Raw genomic sequence first — 26,231 nt, forward strand, 5'->3', positions numbered from 1 at the left:
TACAGGAGAGGGCTCAGTACACACCCCTGTGGAGCACCAGTGTTCAGTGTGATGGGGGATGAGGTGGTGCTGCCCAGTCTGACCACTTGGCGTCTGTCAGACAGGAAGTTAAGGATCCAGCTGCAGAGGGAGCTGCTCAGTCCTAGATCCTGCAGTGTCCTTACCTGAGTTGTTGAAGCTGGTTACTTCAATGAAATCATCCTCTTGCCCCCTCGATATTTTATCGGGGTCTTTGTTTAAAAATGTTTTTAAGTTTATTAAGAACACTAGGACCAATTGGTCCTAGTGTTCTTACAATTATTAATGCATCTCTGCTCTCTGGTCAGGTCCCTGTTTACTGTAAAAATGCTGTCATTCACCCACTTTAAAAAACAAAACAAAACTTGATGCTTCTTTGCTTTCCAGCTACAGACCCATCTCAAAATTGCCTTTTATTGCCAAGATTTTAGAAAAGGTTGTGGCCAAGCAACTCACGGTTGTTCTAGATGAACACAACGTTCTTGATAAATTTCAATCTGGCTTTCGTAAGGCTCACTCTACCGAAACTGCACTTGTCTAATGATATTTTGATGAATTATGATGCTGGACTGTTTTGATGTTGCTGGACCTGACCTCTGGTTTTGACACTGTTGATCATCATATTTTGTTAGATAGATTAAACCACTGGGGGTGTATCGGGTACCGCATTGGAATGGTTTAAATCCTATTTGTCTAATCCAGTGGTTCCCAAACTTTTTTTGCCAGGCCCCCCTTTGTTTTACAAGAAAAATGTTCGCGCCCCCCCACAAACACATAGTAAACAATTAAGCAAATACAAGTAAACGGCAATAAATTACAGGTAGTAATAAAATATACTACTAACTCTTTTACGCTACGTCCACACCTACACGGGTATTTTTGAAAACGCAGCTGTTTCTATGCGTTTGGGCTTTTCGTCAACACGTAAACGGCGTTGCGATTCACCGAAAACGGAGATTATTTAAAACTCCTTTTTGCGTTTATGTGTGGACGAGGATTACAGAGTTAAATCACGCAACGTCAAAGGTATGTGCCTCTTTTCACGTCACGCTGTGCGCCACGTTATTGTTTACATGAGATGAATTGCAGAATGGCAGATAGAGACAAAATACTGTTACTGTTAATCTGACTATCTGCAGGTTTTACACGCTTACATATACACACGCAGTTACTGTCCCTGCATTTAGAAAGGCAGAGGCGTCACGGTGTGATTATTTTACGATGTAGTTGTTTTTTTTCCTGTGTAATAATATTCAACATTGCTGTCAATACATTTTTCAAAAAATGCCTCTCTGTGCAAAATGGGTTCAAAAACAAAAACAGCTGTGGGATACTGTTTGTCCGTGATTTGAACCGGGGGAATTACGGCAGGATCAGCCTGATATTATTTGTATCCCGCTGTAACTTTACTGCATAAAGAGCTAACATGTCCAAAATGTCAGGAGTAGTTATTACAAGAAGTGTTTGTGAACTAAAAATGAACATTGTTGGATACTGTTTGTCCGTGATTTGGAGAGCCCAGCGCGTGGTCCCGACGCAGGGAAAACTATTTGCAGGGGAGACCTACCTTGGCACTTGTGCAGGTGAAGCCAAAGGGAAGACATGCTTCACCATATTTTCTAGTCTTTGGCTTGGAAGGAAGTTGGTTTGGAAACATATTTGGCGATGCTTCATCTCCTGCTTTGCGTTTGTGTGGGAGCCCCGTCAAAGACCTGTCCATTATGTTAGCAGTGTCCAAGCCTTCTTTTTTTTTTCTTTTCATACCGCGCCCCCCCTGCAATGGCTCTGCGCCCCCTCTAGGGGGCGGGCCCCACACTTTGGGAACCTCTGGTCTAATCGATCTTTCTCTGTGGCTACCTCTAAGTTCAGATCCTCCGTCAGCTCTCTCGCCTATGGGGTGCCACAGGGCTCTGACTTGGGACCGTTATTGTTTCTGTTGTATTTACTCCCTCTTCTGCAACTTCTTAGCTCTTTTTCTGATATTTCATATCATTGTTATGCAGATGATATTCAGCTATTTATCTCTTTTAGGCCACCTGATGTTTCTAAGCTCCAAATCTTGCAGTCCTGCTTTGATTCCATTAGAGATTGGATGGCTGATAATTACTTTCAGCTAAACGCTGATAAAATGGAAGTCATTGTCTTTGCTCCTGAGAAATTTGTTCCCCTCGTGGTTAAAAATCTAGGCCCTCTTGCTTCTTATATTAAACCCTCCATTAGGAACCTTGGTGTTACATGTGACCCAGCTCTGACGCTGGACACAGACGTTAAATCTTTGGTTCGCTCTTGTTTTTACCATTTAAGAAACATTGCTAAGCTGAGTCCCATTGTGTCATGCTCCGAATTGGAAATGATTATTCATGCTTTTGTTTCATCCCGCTTAGATTATTGTAATTCCTTGTTTACTTGCTTAAGTAATGCCTCCCTGGAAAGACTGTAGGGTGTTCAAAATGCTGCTGCTAGGCTTCTGACAAAGCATCACAAACACTCACATGCCACTCCCCTGCTGATTCAACTGCATTGGCTCCCTGTCAAGTTCAGGGTCCATTTTAAGATTATAATCATGACCTATAGGGCTCTGCACGGTGTAGGTCCAACTTACATCGGTGATCTTTTTCTTCCTTATCGCCCCAGCAGGTCCCTGAGGTCTTGTGACCAGGGCTTGCTGGTTGTCCAGCATACAAGGTTAAAAACAAAAGGTGACAGAGCGTTTGTATCAGTGGCTCCCAGACTCTGGAACTTGCTCCCTTTGAGTTTGAGACCTATGGACTCAGTCATTTCTTTTAAAAAGCAGCTAAAAACCTGTTCAAAATCTGTTTAAACTTGCTTTTGGTTTATTTTGTTTGTTTGAGGTTTTATGTCTGTTTCTGCTTCTGTAAAGCACTTTGTGATTTTATCTTGAAAGATGCTATATAAATAAAATTTTACTTACTTACTTACTTATCCAACATTCTAATGTGCAAAAGTCTTGAGTCGCCCTTCATTTCTTTATAATTTGCTAGAAACATTGTGAAAAATCTGCAACATCTTCTTGAATGTTGACTACCTTTTGACCCCAAATTCCAGATAGTTTTGCATGGTGGATCAAGATCATAATTCTATCAGTTTTGTTAAGGTCCCCAACACAGCCACAAACCATGACAGAGACTGGCTGTACCTAATACTTTTGTACCAGTCTCGTGACCTCCAACACTGGATTGGAAATAAAACTTCAAAGTTGGATTTACCACTCCATAAGACCTGTTGCTACAGATTTTCAGTCCAGCAATACCTCACCTTTTCCTCGCCTACTTAAGAATGGCTTTTTGACAGCCACACTTGCACTGAGACTGTTTCTGATTAGGCTTTATTAAAACAGTAGATAGATCAGCTGAAAGGCCAGATGCATCTCTTAGGTCCCGTGTCAGGTCTTTGCTGGATTTGTTTCCTCTTTCTTCAGGATATGACTTTCAGATACTGTTTATCTCGTGTAGATAATTTTTCAGGCTTGCCAGTTCTTCTTTTGTCCCCTACATGTCCAATTTCCTCAACTTATATAGAGAAACACTGCACAGCATGCTGAGAAATGCCAAATGTGAGGTTATTGGCTATTTGGGAATGGTCTTCTTGGTGAAAATATACTGTTTCTATGCCTGTCAAACATCATTATCTTTGTAATAGATTTAACTAAAGAAGAGGGAATAAATGATGTGCTTTTGTAACAGCTACTAGTGACTTAGTACCTAAAGATACAATTTAAACTGGTTTGTTGATAAGTTGTCTGTTTTGTACAGAGACAACACTGGTTTATCCCTTGAGTTAGGTGCCCTTTTTATGCTTGAATGATTCATAGGTCAGCATTAAGTGGTTCAGAAAAAATGAAAATTGTTAGGTACAATACCTGGACTCACAATGTCCAAAAGAAAAAGAAAAAAACTTGGGAAAAGTCTTGGGCACTACCGATCAAGACCACTTTCAAAAATTCAAAAGAAGCCTTGCACCATTCTAGCAAAAGATAAAGAAATGAGGGGCGACTAGAGACTTTTGCACAGCACTGTACATGTGACAGAAGATAAAGTATATCATGATAGGTTAACTTTAAATCCTGGAGCCTGGAATGTAATGCACTCATAAATGTCATTTATATCTGATAAGAAATGGTTCTAGATAATGATATGCCTTTGCCAAACAGAAGGGAAGTCAAATGGATTTTGATTCCACTCCAAATCATTCAGTAGCTTTCCACTAATGTAACTTGATCAGAGCACTCTCAAACCCGAGCTCTGTGAAATGACAGTTGAGATTAATTTTGTCAGCCTTGTAATCGCGCCTTATTGATGTGTTTCCTGTGAAATGGCACATCGGAAAGAGCATCTTCAGCCACGGGGCAACTGTGTTTCATAGAGTAGTCATGGATGGACATTTGATGTTGACCTCTTGATCGCACACCTTCATATCATCAGGCAGGCACGCACACACACTCGCAGGTAATGCTCTATTATGCTGATTTATTGAAGGTTAATTTAATCACTCTTGTAATACCTGACCAGAGGGTGTTCTTACCCGTGAAAAACCCAAGTAGCAGGAAAAAAAGGAGCAAAACATGACAACAAATCAAAAAGTGATTTCATGAAGGTGGCACTAGAGACAGGCCAATCCATCAGAAGGGTGGCAGAGTGTGGACGTGTTGCCACGCGTGGTGCCAGGCGAGGTGCCAGGCGGTCCAAGGCACATCCTCCATGCCAGAGCCCCGAGGCTGAGTGTCCTCGTCACAAGGACAGAGAGGTCGTTAGGACCAACTGCACTAAATCATATACCTCCTCCCACCCACTGTCGTGGCCAACGAAGCAGGTTGATGCAGAAATACTGGGAGAGGCAAAGCAGCTACTGGTGGAATCCGCTGGTTTGTTACAACTAATGCACATCATACCCTCTTATTCCAATTGATACAGTGATCTATGATGTTGTTATGACACTTCCCCTGCTTTTGAGAGCACCCCAATGTCAACAAGGCTTTACACCCAGTGAATGATTCCTCCTAAATGCATTTTAGAGTTTTGCACAAATACATTTTCAGAGCTAAGTAAACAATGCGGGCCATTATCTAGATGTATTGTTTATGCATTTTGAGCTCCGTGGCTTGGATGAGCAAGTGAGCGAGAGAGCAGCAAAGAGAGGGAAGGAGAGACAAAGAAGGAGCGAGAGAGAGAGAGAGAGAGAGAGAGAGAGACTTTCTCCAAAACACATCAGTTCTGTGAGCAGCACTGGCAGATTTTCCATTCAGTCAGCATTTTTCTTTACATGCTGAACAGATAGCTAAAGGTACCACTTAATGTGATGGGAGACAGGATCTAATGGATTGATACACAGGTTTTGACATGCTATTTGAGCATGGAGCTCGCTATAATTGGTCGTGTCATTGTGCATTAAACTAACAATATATAGAGTACTGCCCTGAGACGAGTGTCTTTAGCAAATCTGTCAGATATCACACCAAAATACCTCTGACAGCTATCTCAGGCAATGCCAGAGCACTGCAACACAACGGCATGAAAACTTGCACCCACTAAAGAAGGCACATTTGGAAATCCAGACACCTTAAACTCACCTCTTTGTCTCTTTGAATGTTGTCTGCTTTCCAATCTCTGTACCGCTTGGGTTCATCATCGTGGCATTTTGTGGATAACTCAAACCTGTTATATACTGCGACTTTCTTAATATGAAAACAGTTCCTTTTTGCACAAATGTTGGCAGGCCACGACCTCTATATCGCTTGTCACAGACGCGTTCGACTCCTCCCATACATTAGCGACACGGATTAGGGTCCGAGGTGAAGCCAACTCTACCCATGACTCCTGCGCTGCTGTCAGAAGACATTGTATCATCTTTGGTATGGAGGCTATTTGAATTGGCAACACTTCGTACATTGTCTTCCGTCTCATCACGCAAGGAGATGATGGGGTGGGGAGCTGATTGTAGCCAGCAACATCACATATTATGTCAGGCCAAGACAAACCTAGACAAAAACGATTTTTTTGTCCTTTAAATAATTTTATCTCCATGACCTGTTGATATTTTAACATTTTCTCTGATTAAAGTGAACACGAAGAAGGCCGGCTTTTTTTTCCTACAGAAATTGCAATTTACGAATTTCCAGAAACACATACTTGTGCATAACATTGTGGCCTGGATCCGCTTAACTGTTCATGCACACTGAGACAGGAGTGATATATATCACTGTGCTCTAAAGACATCCACCACTATTTTGGCAGCCATTTTGTTTTCCTAAATACATAGTTTCTCCTTCTCAGCTGTCTGTCTGCTGGCACTGTCAGCCACTCTTGTGTGATTGGTCTGATGGTCTTGATGCTCATCACTCTGTCAGGCTAGGCTCGCCTTTCATTAGTCTGGGCCCCTCCATCCGCCACACTCACACAAATCACATTGACATCCAAACTCCTCAGATCCACAGAGCAATTTAACTGATATTCATTAGAGGGATGACAAGAGCTGATGGGAGATCTGTGGAGTGGAGGAGTGGGGGGACTCATTGTCCTCCTATCCTATCCCTGTCCTGTCCGCCTCCTTCCTTCCCCCTTCACTGCTGACTTTGTTTTAGGAGCATCGAGGCGCATCGGCGTCTGTAACTACCCAACCCTCAAGGAAAGTCAAGACAAAAGAACAATGGATAACACATCTAATCTCCTCTTTATTATTGCAGAAAAATACAACTGAGAGGAGGTTTGTGTTCTTCATTCTAAATAATTGGCTTTAGTAAAGCTGCTCCTTCTACATTGCTCTCAAGCAGCCACTATAATGCTCATTCAAGCAGAAGTCCAATCATTTAGCCTTCTCCCTCCAGCCCCTCATTAACCCCCAAAGTGTCAACCATCTCATTAATGTCCCCCACCATCCTCACCCCAAGTCCATCACTAAGCCCAAAGCGTTATCAACACATACAGTGGTGAAAAAAAATTGATCACGTCTGAGAGGTAATTTTATATCTGCGAGGACTCGGTAAGCTCTGAAAACTCACAAGATATTCAATAAGGCCGCTCAGCCTTTTTCATTTGCATTATCAATGGCTACCGGCCCGAATCCCATCTTTCAATTATCATCCTTTGTTAAGGGCTTTATTCTGCTTGTCAGATGTGAGTCATCGCTGGGTTCTCCCACAACGTTTCACCAATGTATCCTAAACGTCGGAGGGCTGGGAGCAAGTCTGAGGCGGTAATGAGTTTGTGTGAGAAGACGGGGTCAGGACACAGTGTGTGTGTGTTAATTAATCTGTTCCCGGGTGGGAGGAACTGAAGCGAGATGATGAGATTTAAGAGAGTAAATGGGTGTGCTGCACTCGAGCTGTCCTCTGCTGAGTGAACGAGCAGGGTTAGAGGCTGGGCAAATGGCCGTCGTCATAGTAACCATATAACTTCCCCAGCCCTGAGTCACTTAGTCAGTCAGTCATGACAAGCAAAGGTGGGAACATCAAACACAAAGAACATGATGTCCCCAGGCGTCTTCAAGTAAGACTAAGGTAGCTGGTCAAAAATGGAAAGAGTAAATATGAGTGTTCCAGTGTGTGTGTGTGTGCACACGCGCCTCCATCACGCCTGCTGAAAAATATTAAAAAAACAAAAAAAACAACACTCTCATTATATGGCACTGAGCCTGAATTGTGACTACTCTGATAGCATCAACACCTGCCAGTAATATTGTTAGATCCAAAAGCCTGCTTTGAGGGAATAGCACCTGTCTGTGCATTCTGCACCACTGTCAACTTGTCTCAGTGTGCGTATATAGGATCTGCTTTATTTTTTTCAAGGGACAGTCTTGGAGTCCAGGTGTGTGCCAGATCTGCTGTCTATGCCCAGGGCTCCTGATGGCATCCAAGCCCCCGTGGTAATCAGCCCACTCTGCCTGCTGTTGCAGCTCGCCTGCCTCCTCCTCCTCCTCCTCCTCCTCCTCCAGTGGCTCGTTTCAGAAACATCTGGTGGTTTACATGCAGCACACACCACCTGCCAGACGCCTTGCAGGCAGTGGCACCGCTTGCACCTCTACAGTCCGCTCCACAACAACGCAACAACATAGAAATCACCGCGAACACTTGACAAATTGTGGTTGTGGAGACAACTGCACTGGAAAATGTTGAGTTTTAAAGTTCTGTGTAGTGTATCTGCAGATGTATCCTGGTGAGCAGCTGATTTGTAAAGGCTTACTCAAAGTGGGACAAAAGAGGGGAGGGCTGAGGTTCTCTTTTTTCGGCAACATTTCAGCCAATACTGTGATGTTTGTCTTCGTTAAATCCACCCTGATCAACAAATATAAAAGAACACAATGTATTTTTGCAGCAATTAATTTGATTTAATCATAGAAGCACAAGGCATTAACATATCTGTATTGTTTTTTTTTTTTATCAAATAACATTTATAAAACTATTGTGCAAAACAGTGTCCTTTTTAATCTTCTTCAAAGGCTCTGCACCAGTGGATAGTCATAGTCCTCTTAAATTAGGAAATATAACAAGTATGCATAATTTAAACAGCAAATCATAAGCTTACACACTATATGTACATTTTTACACAGACCTGGATTTTAAGTGCCCCTTAATCAGTGATAAAGAACAAGGCAGCTTTTACAATCAGCAAGAAAACAAGACCGCACAGAGAAAACTATAAAACAAGCAATGAACTTCTGCTGTTTGGCAGATTCTTTAAAGGAGCTTTCCCAGGCATTTGGCTGTTTTAATGTGTTGATGACCAGTTTGGAAGGGCATTTTAAAATCTAGACAGGATAGGACTGTACAAATGTAACAGTAAAACATGCAGTCTACCAGCAAACCGAAAGCAAACTCACAAAAATACAAAATAAATACAATAAAATTAGTACATTTCAAGTCAATAGTTGACTCTCAAGTCAAAAGATTCACTGAAATAATCGTGAAATAATCCGTCTCACAAAGGTGAACACAGACTGAGGGAGCTGAATAGCTTTGACCTACAGTATATTTTAAAGTGAAATAAATGTCTTTTGAAATACAGAGAAATCAGAAATGTGTATAGGCTGAATAGATGTAAACACCTTGTGCTGAAATTTTTAACAGTAGTTCATGGCAACTTTGTGCATTACCACACTTTTCGAATATTTTGTTTTTCATTTTATCTTTTTTAACAGTCTGTCATTCTACATATGTTTTACAGTATTTCTACTGCTAAGAGGGATTTAACATTTCTCCGTCTCACACACGTATAGCAGATGGTCCTCTGGAGACTTCCCATGGCTCTTGCTGAGGTGAAGCTTGATGGCATGCTTAGTGGCAAACTTACGGACACAGAGCTGGCAGCGATAAACTCCCCCATTACTACTGCAGTCATCTTGCGACTGTGGAGGAAGAAAGGACTCCAGGGGCACTACTTTCTCAGTGAGAGTCTGAGAGTCCCTGACAGTCTGTTTGGGAGACAGCTTGGCCAGGTCCCTGATTCTGAACCCCAAGTGGGCTTCCAGGTGGCATACGTAAGCTGCTGGGGTTCGAATCTGCGAGGCACAGTCACTGCAGAAGAATATAGGTTGACCGGAATCTAGGTTCTTGAGGAACTTCGTTCTGCCCGTTCTCCGTAGCTGGTACTTCACGTTGGCCAGCCAGTGGCTGATGGTGGTCATGGAGAGACCCGTGAAACGAGATATGTGCATTCTTTCTTGTGGGCTGAGGTCATTAATGATATATTTCCCCTCTGACGTCTGCCTCAAGCTCGAGGCAAACTGGGCCTGCAGAAGAAGGAGGTGCTGTGGGTTCCAGTTGGAGTGACGACCCTTTCGTTTGTGGCCATGCAGGGACACGTCATCATCGTCATGGGTAGAGCCCACAACTTCAGTTTTATCCGTCACACGTGGGCGTGACGCCGACTTTGTGACATGGTGGGACTGTGTAAGGTTTCTCAGCATGTCTGAGATATCCGACAATGCATTTTCGTGTAGAGGGCTGCTGGATGTGTATGGAGAGACCACTGTTAGCTTTGCAGGAGTAACAAGAGAGATGGGGGAGACTGAGGAGGCTGTGGATGATGGCGTTAGAGGAGCTGAGTTTACAGAGTCCCCTCGATCACTTTTCCCTTTTGTAAGGTCCATGGGTTGGTCATCATTTGGCTGGCAAAAGCTATTGTTATTAGCTACACTTTCTTGCTTTTTGGTCTGTGATGGAGGAGCAGCCACAGCGGCCTTCTCAGCCATGCTCTGGCTGAGCCTAGAGAGGAGACTCAAGGGATCTTGGTTTGGCAAAGAGGGCTTGGCTGCTTTCCCCAAGTGAATGTTCATTACTGACTGAAGAGCACTTAGAGGGTTGACAAAGGGCTGCTCTGGAGGAGTGTGACCAGTGATAATGGCGGTGCTGCATCTCAGTGTAGAGGCAAGCGGGGATTTCACTGCTGCTTCTCTCTTGGGTTCGGTTGCTGGAGATGCTCTGTCACCATGGCTTCCCCTGTCGCTATTGGTTGGGGTAACTTCCCTCCATTCCCGAGGCGAGTCTGCCTCCCCTCCCTTGTGTGATTCTCCAGCCTCACTGCTGCAGGGGGAGAACTGGTTCTCCCTCTTTGGAGATAACTGCTTAACTCTTTGTTCTACTTTTGCTACTTTCTCAGTCACTTTTTTCACTAAGTCTTCCATTGCCTGAAAGTTGTTGCTGGGAAAAAGTGATGACTGACTAAGTGGTGGGGAAATGAGGGGCTGGTTCTTGGCAAGGGAGGACGGCGCTCCATCGCCTCCATTGAACAAGAACTTCATTTGTGAATTCTTTTCCATGCTTCCTTGCTTAAGGGCACTGGGGAACTGGTAGGCAGCATGGATGCTAGGATAGCCTCCCCAGCTTGGATTGCCACTCTGTGCCTTATTGATGGCTGATGTCACAGTGTTTTCCAGTGATTTCAGAATATCCAATCCCCCTTTAGGGCTTTCCTTCAGGTCCTCTTCGGTAAGGTAGTTATATTTCGAAATGTCGTATTTTTCCTCCCTCTCAGTATCTTCCTCCTTACTAACAGTAACTGCAACTTGCTTTTCATTTCCTACTGCCTCCTGCTTAGTGCATTCCTCCTCAACCTCCTCTTTCTTGATCTCTCTGAGGGGAGGGGAGGTGGCCGGGGGAGTTGTGGTAAGTTGAGTTTGAAGAGGCGGAGGGGAGAAGGTAGAGGGTGCAAGAGGTACAGACTGGACCCTCTGTTCTGTAGGTGTGGTAACTCTCCCAGGATTGGGAGAGGTGGCCTCGGGAAGTGTTTTGATTCTCTTTCCCACAGAGCTGGTCACCCTCAGGAAGTGTCCTGTCACCATCATGTGGGTCCTCAGCTCTTGGAGTGTATTATGGGAACTCCCACACTCCATGCACTTGAGGATCTGAAATTTGTTGGATTCAAATTGCCAAGCATAGCTAGCACCATTCTGGTGTCCGTAGCGGTTATTTGGGGTAGTGTATGGGCTGGAGGAAGGTTTCTGTGAGGATTCACTAAGTTCTCCTTGTGGGTGTTTAGCTTTAGGGGTTCCTTCTCTAGAGCGCGGTGTAGCACTGAGGTCTAACCCCACAAGTCCCCGCTTCTTTGAAGACATGATTTTGGCTGCCACAGGGGCCATGGGCTCCTTCAAAGGCACTTTCTGGTAGTGTTTGGTCTTGATCATGTGGACACTGAGGTCCTGGAGGGATTCAAAGGAATGGCCACAATACATGCATTTCAAAACTTTCTGGGCATCCTCTTTTCCCTCCATCTCCAACAGGGACCGCTTACGTGGTTTAGACCAGCGCTTTGCGCCACTGCCTGCCTTGTCCTGGTTGTCATCACGGTAGTGGCCTGTATCATTCATGTGAACTGTCAGCTCCACCAGAGTGTCATAAGCAGCGCTACAGCCCTTACAACGGAATTTACTGGCCCCAGTAAAGATTGAGCCAAACAGCTTTGGGTTTTGCCTGTGGAGTTGGACTGTACTAAAGAGGCTGGGCTCTGACTGAGCGGGGTGACGGCTCTGTGGAGGATGCTGCTGTAGTGTCTTTGCCACTGCAGTTTGGTGCCAGTCATAGCTACCACTGCTACAGCTACTACTGCTACTGGTGCTGTTACTGCGAGCTGGTTTCTCTGCAGAAGTCGAAGACTGCGCCTGTAGAGGTGTGGAGTTAAAATTTAGTGGTGACCACAAGGGGCTGGTGAGAAAGCTGGAGTAGATAGCCTTCATTTGTTCTAACGTGTCCATGCCTATGGGAGGCGTCTTGCTGTCAGCATTCATAGATGCTGTGACAACGCTGCCCTCAACTTTTCTGGAGGGGCTCTCGAAGTCTGAAAGACGGTCACTAGTCTCACTCACATGTGACTCACTGTCCATCTCTTGTCCTGAGAGCTCTGTGGTCTCAGCTGATTCCTGGTCACATGCCTGCTCCTTGGCAGTCTCTACACTTTGCTCCACAAACTCATCTTTCATGGGAAGGTCGTCCTGAGGGGTTGAGGGCAGGTCGTCCGCTTCTGCTTCCTCATCCTCCACATGGTGCTCTGTCAGCTCGTCGGGAGAATAAGCTGCAAGGAGAACCGAGACAAAGAGAGAAGGAAAGAGATGAGTTAAATTGCAGGGAGTGAACACGCTATGTTAGAATAACTGGAGAAAAAGTTTCCCTGCTATGTGTGCCCGAGGACTCCCAGGGATAAATGAGCCATCTGTGTGGGAGCCTTTAAAGCTGAGCTGAGAAATTACAGTCATCCCATTTCACCTCATCAACCGTTGAGGTGTTATTTTCCTCTAGGCGAGCCTGTATTTATATACTACCCCAGCCACACGGAACTTATGCCTCCCCTCTTTTCACTCCTTCTATTGGAGGAAAACAAAAAAGAAATATCTTGGCAAAAACATAATGCACCATTTTATTTATCTCAGGGCGCAACAGCTTGAAATGAAAACTAAATCTGAAATTAATGAAGCCCAATCTCACTGTGGCATTCTCCTCTGGGGTAATAAATGAGTTGGATCAACCTCCATCTGTCAGTTAATATGTCTGACGCCTCTTCATCTGCCTCTTCTCTGATTACACACACATACATACTGACACACACGCACACAGGCAAAGAGCATGTCTTCAAGAATTTCAAGAAAGGGATGTCAAAATTTTGTTGATGAAATGCAGATATGTTGAATAGACACCACACAGTTTCATCTGCACTAAAGTAAGTTCATTAGTTTTTTTGATACGACAGATAATCAGTACTCCTTGTTCAAACTATACACCAAAAGACCCAAAGAGTGTTAAATATCACATATAAGGCATTTTTAAACAGACAAAGAATTCTATAATTAAAATCAAAGGAAGCGGGGATAAAGAGAACGAGGCGAGACTGAGGACGGCTGACACGATGGCGATGCATAAGTGATCTGTCACTTTGCATGGTGGCGTCTACAGAGAGCGATGAGTGTATGTGCGTTGGTGTGTGTGCATATGTACCACTGCGTCCCCCATCCCTCCACACACACAACCACTATGTCTTTCGTGATGATGAGCCTACCCACCTAGCACCAACTCGCCTAGCACACGCCCCCTTTTCCGCAGTGTCACAGAGCCCCTGCTCCCTTGCTTCCTGACCACCTCACTCACAAAACCACTCAACTTAAGGAAAAACAAATACTCTCAGAAAATAGTGGATGGCCTGTGGACAGGTCTGAGGCCATTTGGACAATATTGTAAACCAAGACAAATACTACGGCAAGAACCTTTAGGTATAGACTAAACGGTTTGAGCACTCACGCACAGTCGAGTCTATGTGTGTGGACACAAACAGATACACACACACGCCCACACACACACACACACACACACACACACACACACACACACACACACACACTCAGACATGCGCTGTGACTAAATCCTTCATTCCCCCCACCTCCCCATGCACTCACATCCAGTCTAAACAAAAATGTCATAGCTGAAATAACTCTCATTTCCAGTGCTAACAGCCAATCTCTAGGCAGCCATGCGGCTGGCGCTGGTCTGATTTGGGCCCTGGGGGCACAGTCAGCAGGCAGCCCAACTGAGAGGCCAGCCTAATGGAGACCTGGCAGGTGCGGCCCACTCTTCGTCCTCCCGGAGATTTGGTTTGTCACTGGGTATCCATTACCTGCCATTCTCCGCTGATAGGCTCCGACAGCCCTGATCAAAAGATGTCGTTGGGCCCCAGTCCGCTTGGCAGTCAGTGGCATGTCGTTTGTAAAAAGGGCCAAGCAGGGTGTAAATAAAATGACATGATCACTTCCCCGGCCCCTCATGTTCTGGACACAATTATGATAATGTGGACGTTGAAGGGGAGGGAGGGGTCTGGGAGGCCGGTGAAGTGGGTGAGGAGGTAAATTGCTCACCCTCAGGAAAACATGCAAGAAAGATATCTCTGTACAACCAGTGCTGAAGTGACTTCCACATCCTTTTTTTCTTTTGCTTTTGGAAGGTCATGTCTGATTCTAATTTAAATGACTAAAACCAGCCAGAATGAGGTAGTTACCACATTTGTGTATCGACTAGCTACATCTCTTGACCGAGTCGTCATGTCGCCTTTCTCATCCTTCAACACAAAAACATTCCAAGCATTTCTTCGCATTGTCTGGATATTTCAACAAACTGTTGCTTTAATAAATTCTACATCTCCATCACGCCATTGCATTTGTAAGCCTTCCCAGGTCCCTGTCTATTTCTTAACCTGGTAGCAAATGTTTTACATTTTGTACTAACAGAGCTCCAGCCCTATGGTTTATTGTTCATTTGTCATGAAGCCTAGAAAGCACTGAAAGGGGGAGTGAAGTCCAAAAGGACCGGCTATAAAAACCTATAGAGTCAAACCATGCTCCCAGGCAATTTAAAATGCAAAACAAAAACCATTATGTCTGAGCACTATCTGTTAATTTAATCCCCAATGACTGATAATCCATCACACAGGGCGACAACCACATCCAATTATTCTCCCTGCCTTGACTGACAACAGAGGTGATTTATCAAGCTAATAAAAGGTGATGGGAGTATAGAGGCTCCCTTAGAATAAATTATGAATATTATGAATACAACAATACTCTTGGATGCAGTCTTAACTAATATCTGAGCATATGGTGTAAGGCCAATGTATGAATTTTCCTAGTGTGTGCGTTGGTGTGAGAAGCAGGGGAAAAAAAAGGAAATTGCGTGTGTGTTCATGTAATGATAAACTGAGCTGAAGCCATGTGGGGGAAAGACAAGAATCATTAGGTTCTATGAATGATTCCTTTAGGGAGGGGAAATGGGGTGGAGGGGTTAAGAGGGGTAGGAGGTGCACATTCACACACTCAACATCTCAGTCACAGCTCACACAGAAATAGCAATAACGACTTCACACAAACACACAAACTGCAGAAAATCTAACTCTCGCAAGCCGAAACACACATTTCACCTAATGTAAAAATACACAACCTCAAATACGCTCTCGCATAATTATAAACACAACTACTCAGTCGGTTATGACACCCCCCACCCCCCCTCAACAAACACAAACACACACTTGTACACGCATGTAGATGCAAGCGATGAGGAAAGACAGTGACATCTTGGCATGCAGGAGGCATTCCTGTGGAGTATCATTTTCATAAACATAAGGGCCGCAGACGAGGAGGGAGAGATCATCTGATAGAAATACTGCAGTGCTGCTCTGACGATCAGGAACAACAGAGAGGGCAGGGACAGGGGGGTGATTAAGCAGGAAGGTGCTGTGGCTGCCTCTAAAGCTGAGGCTTTAAGTGTCTCTTTCTGTCTGTCTCTTTCCTTCTGTCCTTTGGGTTTTTTCTCCTCAAGTGCAGTTGAAAACATTGTTTTTGATGCTACGCTTTAAACAGGTTTTGTATGCATAAGGAAAATACGGCGTGAGTTCCTGAAGAAAAAAAATGCTGTAATTTTACATTTGCAAAAGGAAGAAACACGGAATGCACAAATAGGTTTTCATCGAGCTACAAATTCATCTAGACCCCTTTCTTAAGTTACCCCCTTGATGACCAAAGGGAGTGTCTGTGATCTGGTTTTCACAGCTGGGGAAACAGTCTGGGAGCCGGATCACACCCAACACAAGCAGGGTAAACAGGATGTGTCATTAAAATCTCTACCTGTGTCTGACCCTTATACTCAAATGACTGCCTCGTCAAGAACACAACCTTGCTAGAGGCATCGTAGGAGAGTCCTTTACGCGGTCATCATGAGCACAATATTTTATTTGTCGGGTTTTTCCGCACTAAAAAAGAACACCGCCTGTATAACAGATGGCTGTAAATTGCAGAACAAAAGCACCGCGTCTTCATTTCTTTTCCTAAAATTATTGTGCAAAACTACTGCTATTAGTAACAATCTGTAAAATGTTTTTAGTTACGCCACAAACTAATGTATTGCAGAGTGTAAATCCAGCGTGTACATTATATAGAATTACTTAGACAGAAAAGAGAAGTAAGACATATAATCTTTACATTCTTGGGAAAATAAAATGGAAATTAATACTGCCGAAGGAGCATTGTCTATGTGGGTTTTATGGTTAGATCACCTTCAGTGCACAAAGACACAACCGGGATCCAGGGAGGGAGCAGGAAGTTGTCCACATGAGTGGTTTCTAATAGTTTACTGTAAAAGAAAAGTTCTGCAGTGGTAATCAAAAGGATACAACAAAAGGCTAAAAGTAGCTTCCAACACAAGAAAGTGAAGCTCTGCAAGGAGAGGGTTAATCTGTATGAAAACATGGCAGTGTGTGTCTCGACATGTGTACAATATTTTAGCTGGAACTTGACATCCTTAAACCAACACGAACCCTCAGCGGGGGGCTCTTACCAACAGGAAAAACCTCCAGCACATTAAAGAACAGGAAGTAACCTTCAAAAAACCCCTACAAACCACTGCTTCTTACTCAAGTTTTGCAGCGATCTAAACCTCTTTAATAGATTAGAATAATTTAGTCTAAAACAGCCCCATTCTGTCAAAATAGCAGCAGATCAGGAACATACCTAAAATGCCTTTCTCTTGTACACATTTGTCAAAGTAACACACTCAATCAAACTTAGTTCTCTTACTCTTTTCCCTTTGATCCTCACAAGCTGGCTGAAAGTCCCATGAGAAAAAAATGAAACAGGTGATGTGTGATTATTTTAAAAATTAACAAGCTCTGACATAAGTCGCTTTTTCAGATATGACCGCAGAAGACTGTCTTGTGCTGCTCTCTTTTTGTAGGTTTTTAATACATTGCTCTGCTGCCTCATTGTGCTTATACAAGCTATCGTGTTACAGGCAATCGTGGATGTCTTTGTCATTTTTTATTTGTGTGTGTTCTCTACCCCCTGATGGCATTGTGAATACATTGTGTCCGCCGATTGTAGTGCAGGATGTGTGATATGGGAGATGGGAAAAACAGAGAGATCATTCTGGCCCCAGGCAAAGCTTAGGGCTGAACCTTGTCAATGCACATGGTAAGAGGAGGGAGAGAGAAAGTGAATAGAGTCAACCCTCAGCTGCTTGTTGTGTTATAACTGGACTTCAAAGCTGCCAGCTGCAAATACAGACCTACAAGACCCGAAACTTCATCTAGTTTATCTAGAATGAGACAAGCCACAACACACAAAGGCCTCCTGTTTCTTACTATAATCTATCTAATATAGAACACTATAAGTTGAAAGCCATAACGTCCTATTTCAAAGCAATAGGTGATAAAATTTTAAAGAAGAAAAAAAAAATACACACAAACTACTTCCACAGGCACGGAAATAAAAGGCAGTAATAAGGACTGAGGCTCCAGAGGAAGGTGATGTTCCAGTCTGATGTGCACATCAAGCCTGTCTCGTCTGATGATACGTAGTCAGTCAAACTTCCTTCAACTATTCCACATCTTCCCTCATTCTTTCCATCAATTTTTATATACGCCTTACTTGAGCAGCTCTCAAGCAAAGTTTCGTGAAGCAGAACTGCTGCTCATTCCTACATTCCTTGAACTGTTTAGGCCTCATATAACAATGTTGTTAAAAAGTCACTGGGCTGTGTGAATGGGGCAAAACAGAAAGACAGCAGGCTGAAAGCTGGACTAAAGCTAAACTAAGGATATCAAGCCAGCTTCAAATACTGGGACTATGTTAGTTTAGACTTTCTGACATTCTAGTTTGTGCAATCTGAAATGCTTTCTAGTGGGAGCATGCATATGTGCACCTGAACCTGTAGAAAACATAAACACAATTATCTGTAAATGTAATTCAATGCACCAGGACGCTTATAATTCATTCATGTCGTTACATTGCAAGACAGCATGCAGTTAAACCGCATTAGTACAGTAGATCAAAGCCGTAACAGTTTGCAATGGCTAGCTTAGTTAATCATTTTGATGTTCATATTTATTTTCAGCTCCTAGTGTTTTCATAACTGGATTAAACTGGACTGGTCCAATCTGCCCTCATTTTCTGTGCTACGTGAAGTAAGTTGTCACTCTCAAAGTGATATCATGGCGGTGCCACAGCAAGGGAGACAAGTATGTAGGGGTTTTTTTTCTCATTACAAGTAGCTTGAGTAAAATATTTACACGACTGGACAGAAAAAAACTGACTGACTGAGATCCAGTTATTTTAGTCAAAATGGGGGCCCAAAGAGTGCGAGCCTAAACCACAGGACGGCCTCTGGGGTTGCCTTTTTTTTTTTGTTTTTGATGTTAAAAGTCGAAACTTTGGGTCAGAGCACAAGGTGAAGGGTATAAAATCAGGACTGGGGAGTGGGATGACCGAACCCCTCTCAAAACACACAGCTGCTGCCGTGATCGCCTAGCAACGAGGAGGTGATGGACGCAGCCCGAAGATGGATGGCCACCATAAATCACAGGAGTGTGTAGGAGGAGGAGGTAGGACACAGAGAGAAGGCAACATGAAGAGGACAAAAACAAAAATGTGTTTTCCAGTTTTCTGCCGCAGCAGCACCAGCAGAGCTGGCTCCACTTTTCACGATTGTTGGGGAATGATGTGGGTCTGGGGACTCTTCTGGGCAAAACTAAATGGAAATTTCTGGGTAATCATTACACTGGGTTATAAAGGATCCAATGGATTGCTGTATAAGGCATAATTGCAATAAACTCTATAGTGGCTTCAACCTGCCCTTTTACGTCTGGAGAGTTTTTTGCGATTCAACTAACTTTTTTAAAGATGATAAAAATGACAGACTATACCTTTCATAAAGCAACCCTTCAGGCAAGGCAATCTGGGTAGTGTAGTTGCGGGATAAACATCCCTGGGCTATCTGATTATGGCTTACTGCAGCGGCACTGGTGTCTAGTAACACTCAGAGAGAGCGCTCAGCCATCCATCACACAGTGAGTGTCTGTCTAAGGCTTTCCACCCTGCTTCTTCTCGTCCTGGCTCTCCAGTTACAGCCATACACGGCCGGCCTAAATAATATTCTTCATGATAAATGGCACTATAAGCCTGGTATCCATCATTAATCTGATTTTTAAAGAAGCATCCATCTTGGAGAGAGCCTGTTAGGGCCACGGGAGAGCAGAGCAGCTCGGGTTCATTTAAAGGCCAGGCTGCTGCATGAGTGATACCTGTCAGCCCTGTTCATCAGGGAGCAGCACACACACTCACGCAGCATTAGACACTGGCGCCATATGGCCACATCTGCGCACAGACACACACACCTCTACAATGCCTCCAAGCGTCCTCGTTGTGCATATATTATGAGTAAACAACGCTAACACACTTGTCGGATTTGTATACTCACAAAGCATATTTCTCCCCTTCATTCAGACATCCAGAGATGTGTCATGGAAGAACATTCTGTCACTCATCAAAACACAACTCGGTGTAACTCAATCCTCTCTGTCATCTCGAAAAAATCTCCCCTCCCAAACGCTTCTCCTTAAGGGTTTCAGGAAATCTCACTCGTCCCTGGAAAAACTCTCCCAAACTCATACACAAACAACTATTTTTTGTGTGAAACTCTGCTGACTTTACACCTCATACTACCTCTCTTTGTTTCTCTCAGTGCAATCTCTGTCTTGTTTTCCCCTCTTTCACTCTCTCTTTCTCTCTGCCCCCTATCCACCTCCCTTTTCTGTGTGTCTGGTAAAGCCCGTTTGATAAATGACACACGTCAGCGTGTCAGAAGCGAAGGGTGGGTCAGTGATAAATGACTCTGTTGAAAAGGAAATCGGCTCTCTGGCATGGCCGGGCTATTCTCCTCCTGGATTGGGTTTCAGGACCCCTGAAGACCGGAGCAGCTCAGTTTCCCCGAAAACAGCACACATCCCACCAGGCTCTAACGCTCTCTAACGCTCTCTACCTCTGGGAGGGGTGGGAGGGTGGTGGGGTTGGAAGGATCCAGCCTGTCCCAATTGTCGCCACAGTGCAGCTGCATCTATCACAACAGCAGTGGGACTATTTTTACAAAGCCTCCGACTCGGTGCCCAGACAGCAGTCTCAGCTGAAAACCTCGGCTGAAAGCACACTGAAAGCTGAAAGGGAAGAGTGTATGGCTAACGGTTTTCTATTTGTGACACTACTACAGCACTTACACTCTTCTTTTGCTCTCAGAGCCCAACCCAATGGGTTGACGTCTGCCAAGTGCGTGTTAAAAAGGAGAGAAGGCCCATTTCAGCGCCCTCGCTCTTCTTCTCGTCATCCTGCCCCCCCACCCCTCCACCACCCACCCCCATCACCACCACCAGCTCCTCCTCCCCTTCCTCCCCCTTCTGCCCTCGTTCTCTCTTCTCTTACACTATCTCTTTCAGTCACTTGCTGGCAGGGTGGCACTGTTATCATTACACAGGCAGGATTTATGGAGTCAAGGCCTATGGCAAAAACAAAAAGGCGTCTGTCAATACCTGTGGGAAACATTCTGTCAGCCTTCCTCCTCCTCCTTTCACTGGTGCTCACAGCCTCATTAGGTATGCACTTATCAGACACATAGATCACAGACGTGACTCAACCTCACCGGAATCCAGCCACAGGACTTTCATTAGCAACGGGCCCAGCAAGGCCAAAACACTTGCCTTACTCACACCTGCAAACAACAGCAGCTGAGGAGACGTATTGTTGTTAAACCTCGCTAGCGCTGTCACTGCGTTTGTCGGTTGGACAATTAAGTCCAAACTTGCGGTCCCCTGCTGCTTCCAAAAGGGCGTGCTTTTCACACATAAACAACAGGAAGGCAGACAGATATAAAAGCGTACTTAATTTCACTTGGTGCTTTTACAACCCATTCAGAACATATGGGCGTGCGTCTGCAATGTGTGCTGTAAACGCTTGTATCTTTACTGGTGTCAACACTCTGTGTTTGTTGTTTCTTTGCTGGCACACACATATGATTTGCTAAGAAAGAGGTGGGAAGAGAAGAAAAAGTGGAGACTTCTTAGGCCTGAAGGGTTCAGAGAATTACAACCTGACCGCAGCAGGTGGTTTGTAATTACCATTCCCGTCATTAGTATCAGTAAGTCAAACCACATACACATTCAAACCCAACAAACTCAAAGGTAGATGCCCACTTATTTAAGTGTATACTCACTCACCCGCTCATAGACAAACATAAGTGATGGCTGCCAGTTTGGCAGCTGTAATCCTGACCCTGCAGAAAGAAGAAACTGTTGCTGTGGAGTCCTGTCCAAATCAGACCGACTTCCCCACCCTTCTCCATCTATATCACACCCTCTCTCAGACTAACTCTCACACAAACGAGCAAAGCACAGCGTTTTGAGAATGAAAAGGGCAGGATGGATTTCGCTGTGGTGGTGTGACAATGCACTGACACGAGCTGCAAACAGCTGCGTCTTCGCCCTCGTGTTGTAAAGCCTATGTCGACTTCCTGTTAAGTCGACGGAGTATTTCAACTTTCTGAAGCCATTTCAACAGCTTCGGGACCCCGAGCTGGTGGCAAATTCACGAAGGGCTCTGCATTTCCACAGCCGGGAAAGTCTCGCTCTCTCATGTTTGCTCGCCTGTTTATGTGGCCAGCTGCCCTTGGCTGTTAAGAGCACTCAGACCTGACCCAGGTACGCAGGCCCATTTGTCACCTGCAGCAGAAAATTGAGTTACAGCACAACCAAAGGCGAGCGGCTCTGTGTAATATCAAGTTGATTACATCAAAGTGGTGGCAAACCTCATTGGGCTGGGCACCCCGAGCTTGTCATCTCCAATCACAGGGCCTGTCAGGACTCCATCAGCCTCACGGCTAATTGGACCAACGCTAATGAAGCAGGCAAAACAAGTTTTCTACTGTGGAGAGAGAAACCCTCTCAGACAGGAAAGAAAGAGAGGGAGAAGCCGAGAGTGTGTTTGAGAGACAATGAGAGAGAGCAAAGCAGGGTGGGTGTGTGCGTTTATATGCGTGTGTGAGGTGGAGTGGGGGGGTAGATTTTTCATGCAAGTCTCAAGGTTGCAGTGGGCTGACTCTCCCCCTAAGTCCCTAATCAAGGCCCATCATCTGTCATCCTTTTCTTTGCTCTCTCTATCACCATGCTCTGTGCTGCAATCAATTCATCATCACCCTTTGTGTGCCACTGAACAGTTGACAACTTTATAACTTGCAGCTGCACGGGTTGACTGACAGGGGTGGAAGGGGAGCATGAAAAAATGAAGAAATGAATAGATGAATGAATGAACAAAGAAGCCTGGTTTCAGGGAGAAAAAGTTGTTTTCTAAAAACACAAAACGATCTATATTACAGCCTTTTATTCCCTTTCGTCAACAGAGAAACAGCAGTGTAGCAGGGAAGAGAGAGGAGAGGAGAGGAGAGGAGGAGATGAAAAAAGAAAAACATCCTTCTCACTGATCTGAAATCAGAAAGCTTTCAGTCATTCTTTATGTGCTCCCCGCGGCCACTCTGAGCCAGTGAGCATGTACATTAGGCTGGGGCATTTTGATGAAATAAAAGCCCAGGCCAGCTTATGGCTAAACAGAATGGGAGCACTCACTCAGCTTGTCTCTGATTGACCATTAAAGCCATTGATGAATGGGCCTGTCAGGGGAGAGACAATTAAATCAAACATGAAACAAAGCCGTTGTGACGGCCCGGTCTGACAGAGCAAACCCATTCCTCCCCTCCATTACATAGCACACGGCTCCTTTTACAACCCCTAACCCACTCCTCCCGCCTACTTCACCCACTGTATGTGTGTAACTGTGTCTGCCTATGTGTGTTCAAAGTGAAGAAGTGAGCATGTGCACATGGAAGTGTGATGTTCTCTGCTGGAAGTATGTGTCTGCTTGTGTGTGTGATGTCTCACTGTGAAACCACTTTGTCCCCCCCTTCCTTCACTTTTTCGTGAGTCACTTGACCATCACGGTAATAGAAACTGTCTGTGTGTGTGTGTGTGTGTGTGTGTGTGTGTGAGTGAGAGCCAGTGTAAAAAAGTACACAGGGCCTTTCAAAGTGGTTTAAACGTGACGTCAGGGGCCTGCAGCACATGGTGGGAAGTGATTTTCTGATGCAAATCGGGAAGGATCAGATCAAAGCCGCATGACAGCCAATCAATCAACCGTCAAATCAGACATGGCAACTGTCGATTATGGCTCCTTCCAGCCCACGAAACCCCATTGTCTGCTCTCAAATTGTTTATCTTATCCCAAGAAAAGAAATACCTCAGAGGTAGAGTTTTTTTTTCGCTTGTGCAAATAAGTTATGCGCTGTGATCAAATGCGCACAAAGCCCTTATGCTCTTATGGCACGCCTCGGGCACTCGCCGCTTATTTCCAGAGGTTTTACGCTTAAAGATCCAGTTTAAATTACATCTCGAATCGGTAAACTATCATGGATTCAAGTTTGGAAAAATAGGAAGCGAAAGTTTACAGCAGCCGACTCGTCCGACCGGGGCACACTAGCCACTCTAAGCGAGAGCGAAAACGCAGAATGTTGTATGTAAACTATACGTCCGCTTTATATTGGTAATAGTTTTTATGAGGTCTCACAAGAGTAGCCAAGAGTGACAAAGCGCATCGTTGGAGAGAGGGGAAAAAAACCCGAAGTGAAAACGGAAATGCGGTGACTGGAAAGTGAGCTTTACAAAACAAATGAACCGCAGCTTTGCCACCGTGAGCCTTATTTTACGCACATAGTATTTGGATCCACATACCTGCTGCGCGCTTCGGCGCTTCTTGTTTCCTCCGTGGCATTTTTTTTTTTAATCTGTGGGGATTTCCGTGAGAAGTCTTCTTTTTATTTCATATAGCTGCCCCCTCGCCGTATCCGGGAAGATCCACCTCTACTCAAAAAAGATTCACGCCTTCGTGTAGTAGACTGCACAACATCGGGGAGTCCGATGAAAAGAAAAACTAAAAACCATCGTCACTGGAATAAGGGCATGCACTGAGAAGTCAGCGGGAAAATACATAAACAAGGTGAGGGAGCATATTTTTGTTTTGGTGTGATCGCGTTAAGAATGTCAGCGGTGATAGCCAGCGTCCACCTCGGCTGCCTGGTCTGGCAACAGGCAAAGTTGAGGGATAAGAGAGATGATCGCGTCACTCACAGCAGGAGAATGGGCAAACCCACCGCTCCGTTAACTCTTTACTTCTCAGAGAGGGGCGGACACCACACACGAGTGTCCTCCTACCTCTGGTTTTCAGGCAAGTCAGAGGTTATTACACGCAGGCAGCTGATTATTACAAGCCACAAAACCACAGCTATCATAATGATTCCAGTAATACCACCAGGCACGTCAATCTAACGAATAATCATAGAATGTAACGTTTATCACACGTTGTGACTTTGCTCTATTCATTAAAAGAACAAATTTTCCCCGTTGTTTACTTACGTAACTATAATTTTCTTGCCACAATGATTCAGTGTATCTGTTACATTGTAATTCATTCATCTATATGACATTTTAACTTTTGATCAACTTCTTATGATTTTTTTTTGATTCACCAGTTTGTGTGTGTGTGTGTGTGTGTGTGTGTGTGTGTGTGTGTAAATAATCTCCCACAATTCAATCTTGTACTTTTTCATACTTGTGGATCACAGCTGGACAAATCCAAAATTGCTAGTATATAAAAGTTTTGATTGCATGGTTTATATTCAATGTTGTTAAACCTTTTTATCTTGGCACGCCACAGAATAAGTAAAATTTTGTATAAAAAACTGACAGTGTATAAAATATGGGTGGGGACGAATTAATAATGCAGTACAATAAGTACAATTGTATGTACAGTGTCAACGAAGACAATATGTACAGTATGTATATGCAATGTATGTTTGTAATATGTTAAAGACATACAATCAATTATATATATAGCAAGAGATGCAAATAGAGAGGACAATGGCTCTCGGAGGTCTTTATACTGCATATTGCAAGTCATTTTCATTGCAAGCTCACATAGTCAAAATATTTTATAACCGATGAACAAAATTTGTAAAACAATCCTGCTCCACTATGCAAACATGTCCGATGCCTCATCCACGATATTTTGATGTGAACAGTTAAAAATGTTAGCTTTCATCACAGTAAAAAAAGTATTGCTTCTCCCATATATCTGCATTAGGTAGAGATCAAAGCCAGTTCAAGGGAACAGCGTCATGTCTTAAGAGCCAAGGTAATGAGAGATGCCAGCAGCATCTCTGCAGAGTGGGACGGTCCCGGGTCTCCCTCTGTGTCTCTGATGTGCGTTGACCCCTGCCAGCAAAAACGGCACATACAAATACCAAAACATACTGCATGCCGTGTGCTCAAAGCCACACACGCATTTTGCAGACACACAAATGGAAGCGAGTGTGCTCAGACTCGAGGATCTTCTGACAAACATAACAACATACACACTCCCTCTTCGCCTTTCTGTCTCTCGCTCTGTCTGTCTCTCTCTCTCTCTCTCTCTCTCTCACACACACACACACGTAAGCATCCTCATTCAGAGAACAAGAATTAAAGCCCTCTCTGATCAGGACTGGCCTCTGTCTCTGCATCTCTAAGAGCACATAGGCTGGGTCCCTGTCACTTTAACAACATGAAATTACAACCCAAATAGGATGTCAAGGGTTAGCAGTGTCTGCTAGAGAAGTATGCGAATATATTCCCTCCTATGGACTTGGCCCCACTATGACCTCCCCCAGGAACAAGAAGTAACCTGGTGATTGGCGTTTTTACAGCCAAATTAAACTGTCTTGGAGCCTGCTGAAGGCAGGAGGAGAAAGCAGTCACTCCAAAATTAGTGAGCCATCATCATGACAGAAAGTAGCGGGGACATGGTGTCATCCCGCTACTGTATCGATTAACCCA

The 26,231-nt window shown here is 44.4% G+C and overlaps 1 protein-coding gene across 1 annotated transcript; it reads right to left on the reverse strand.

The window, feature by feature from the left end:
• Window positions 1–8,334: 8,334 nt before the first annotated feature.
• Window positions 8,335–24,474, reverse strand: tshz3a (teashirt zinc finger homeobox 3a). The gene is made up of 2 exons (XM_031730001.2): window positions 24,093–24,474; window positions 8,335–12,536 (listed from the first exon to the last, which is right to left on the reverse strand). The coding sequence occupies exons 1-2, from the start codon at window positions 24,130–24,132 to the stop codon at window positions 9,217–9,219; spliced, it is 3,360 nt and encodes a 1,119-aa protein (XP_031585861.1). The 5' UTR covers window positions 24,133–24,474; the 3' UTR covers window positions 8,335–9,216.
• Window positions 24,475–26,231: the final 1,757 nt, after the last annotated feature.

This window comes from Oreochromis aureus, linkage group 7 (genome assembly GCF_013358895.1).
Source record: "Oreochromis aureus strain Israel breed Guangdong linkage group 7, ZZ_aureus, whole genome shotgun sequence".
In the NCBI taxonomy this organism is placed as follows: domain Eukaryota; kingdom Metazoa; phylum Chordata; class Actinopteri; order Cichliformes; family Cichlidae; genus Oreochromis; species Oreochromis aureus.

Bases quoted from the DNA above. Each gene is read 5' to 3' on its own strand.
- tshz3a (XM_031730001.2), bottom strand. From the start codon at position 24,132: ATGCCACGGAGGAAACAAGAAGCGCCGAAGCGCGCAGCAG. The intron at 12,537-24,092 runs GTATGTGGATCC...TTCTCCTTGCAG, and splicing joins AGCGCCGAAGCGCGCAGCAG to CTTATTCTCCCGACGAGCTG.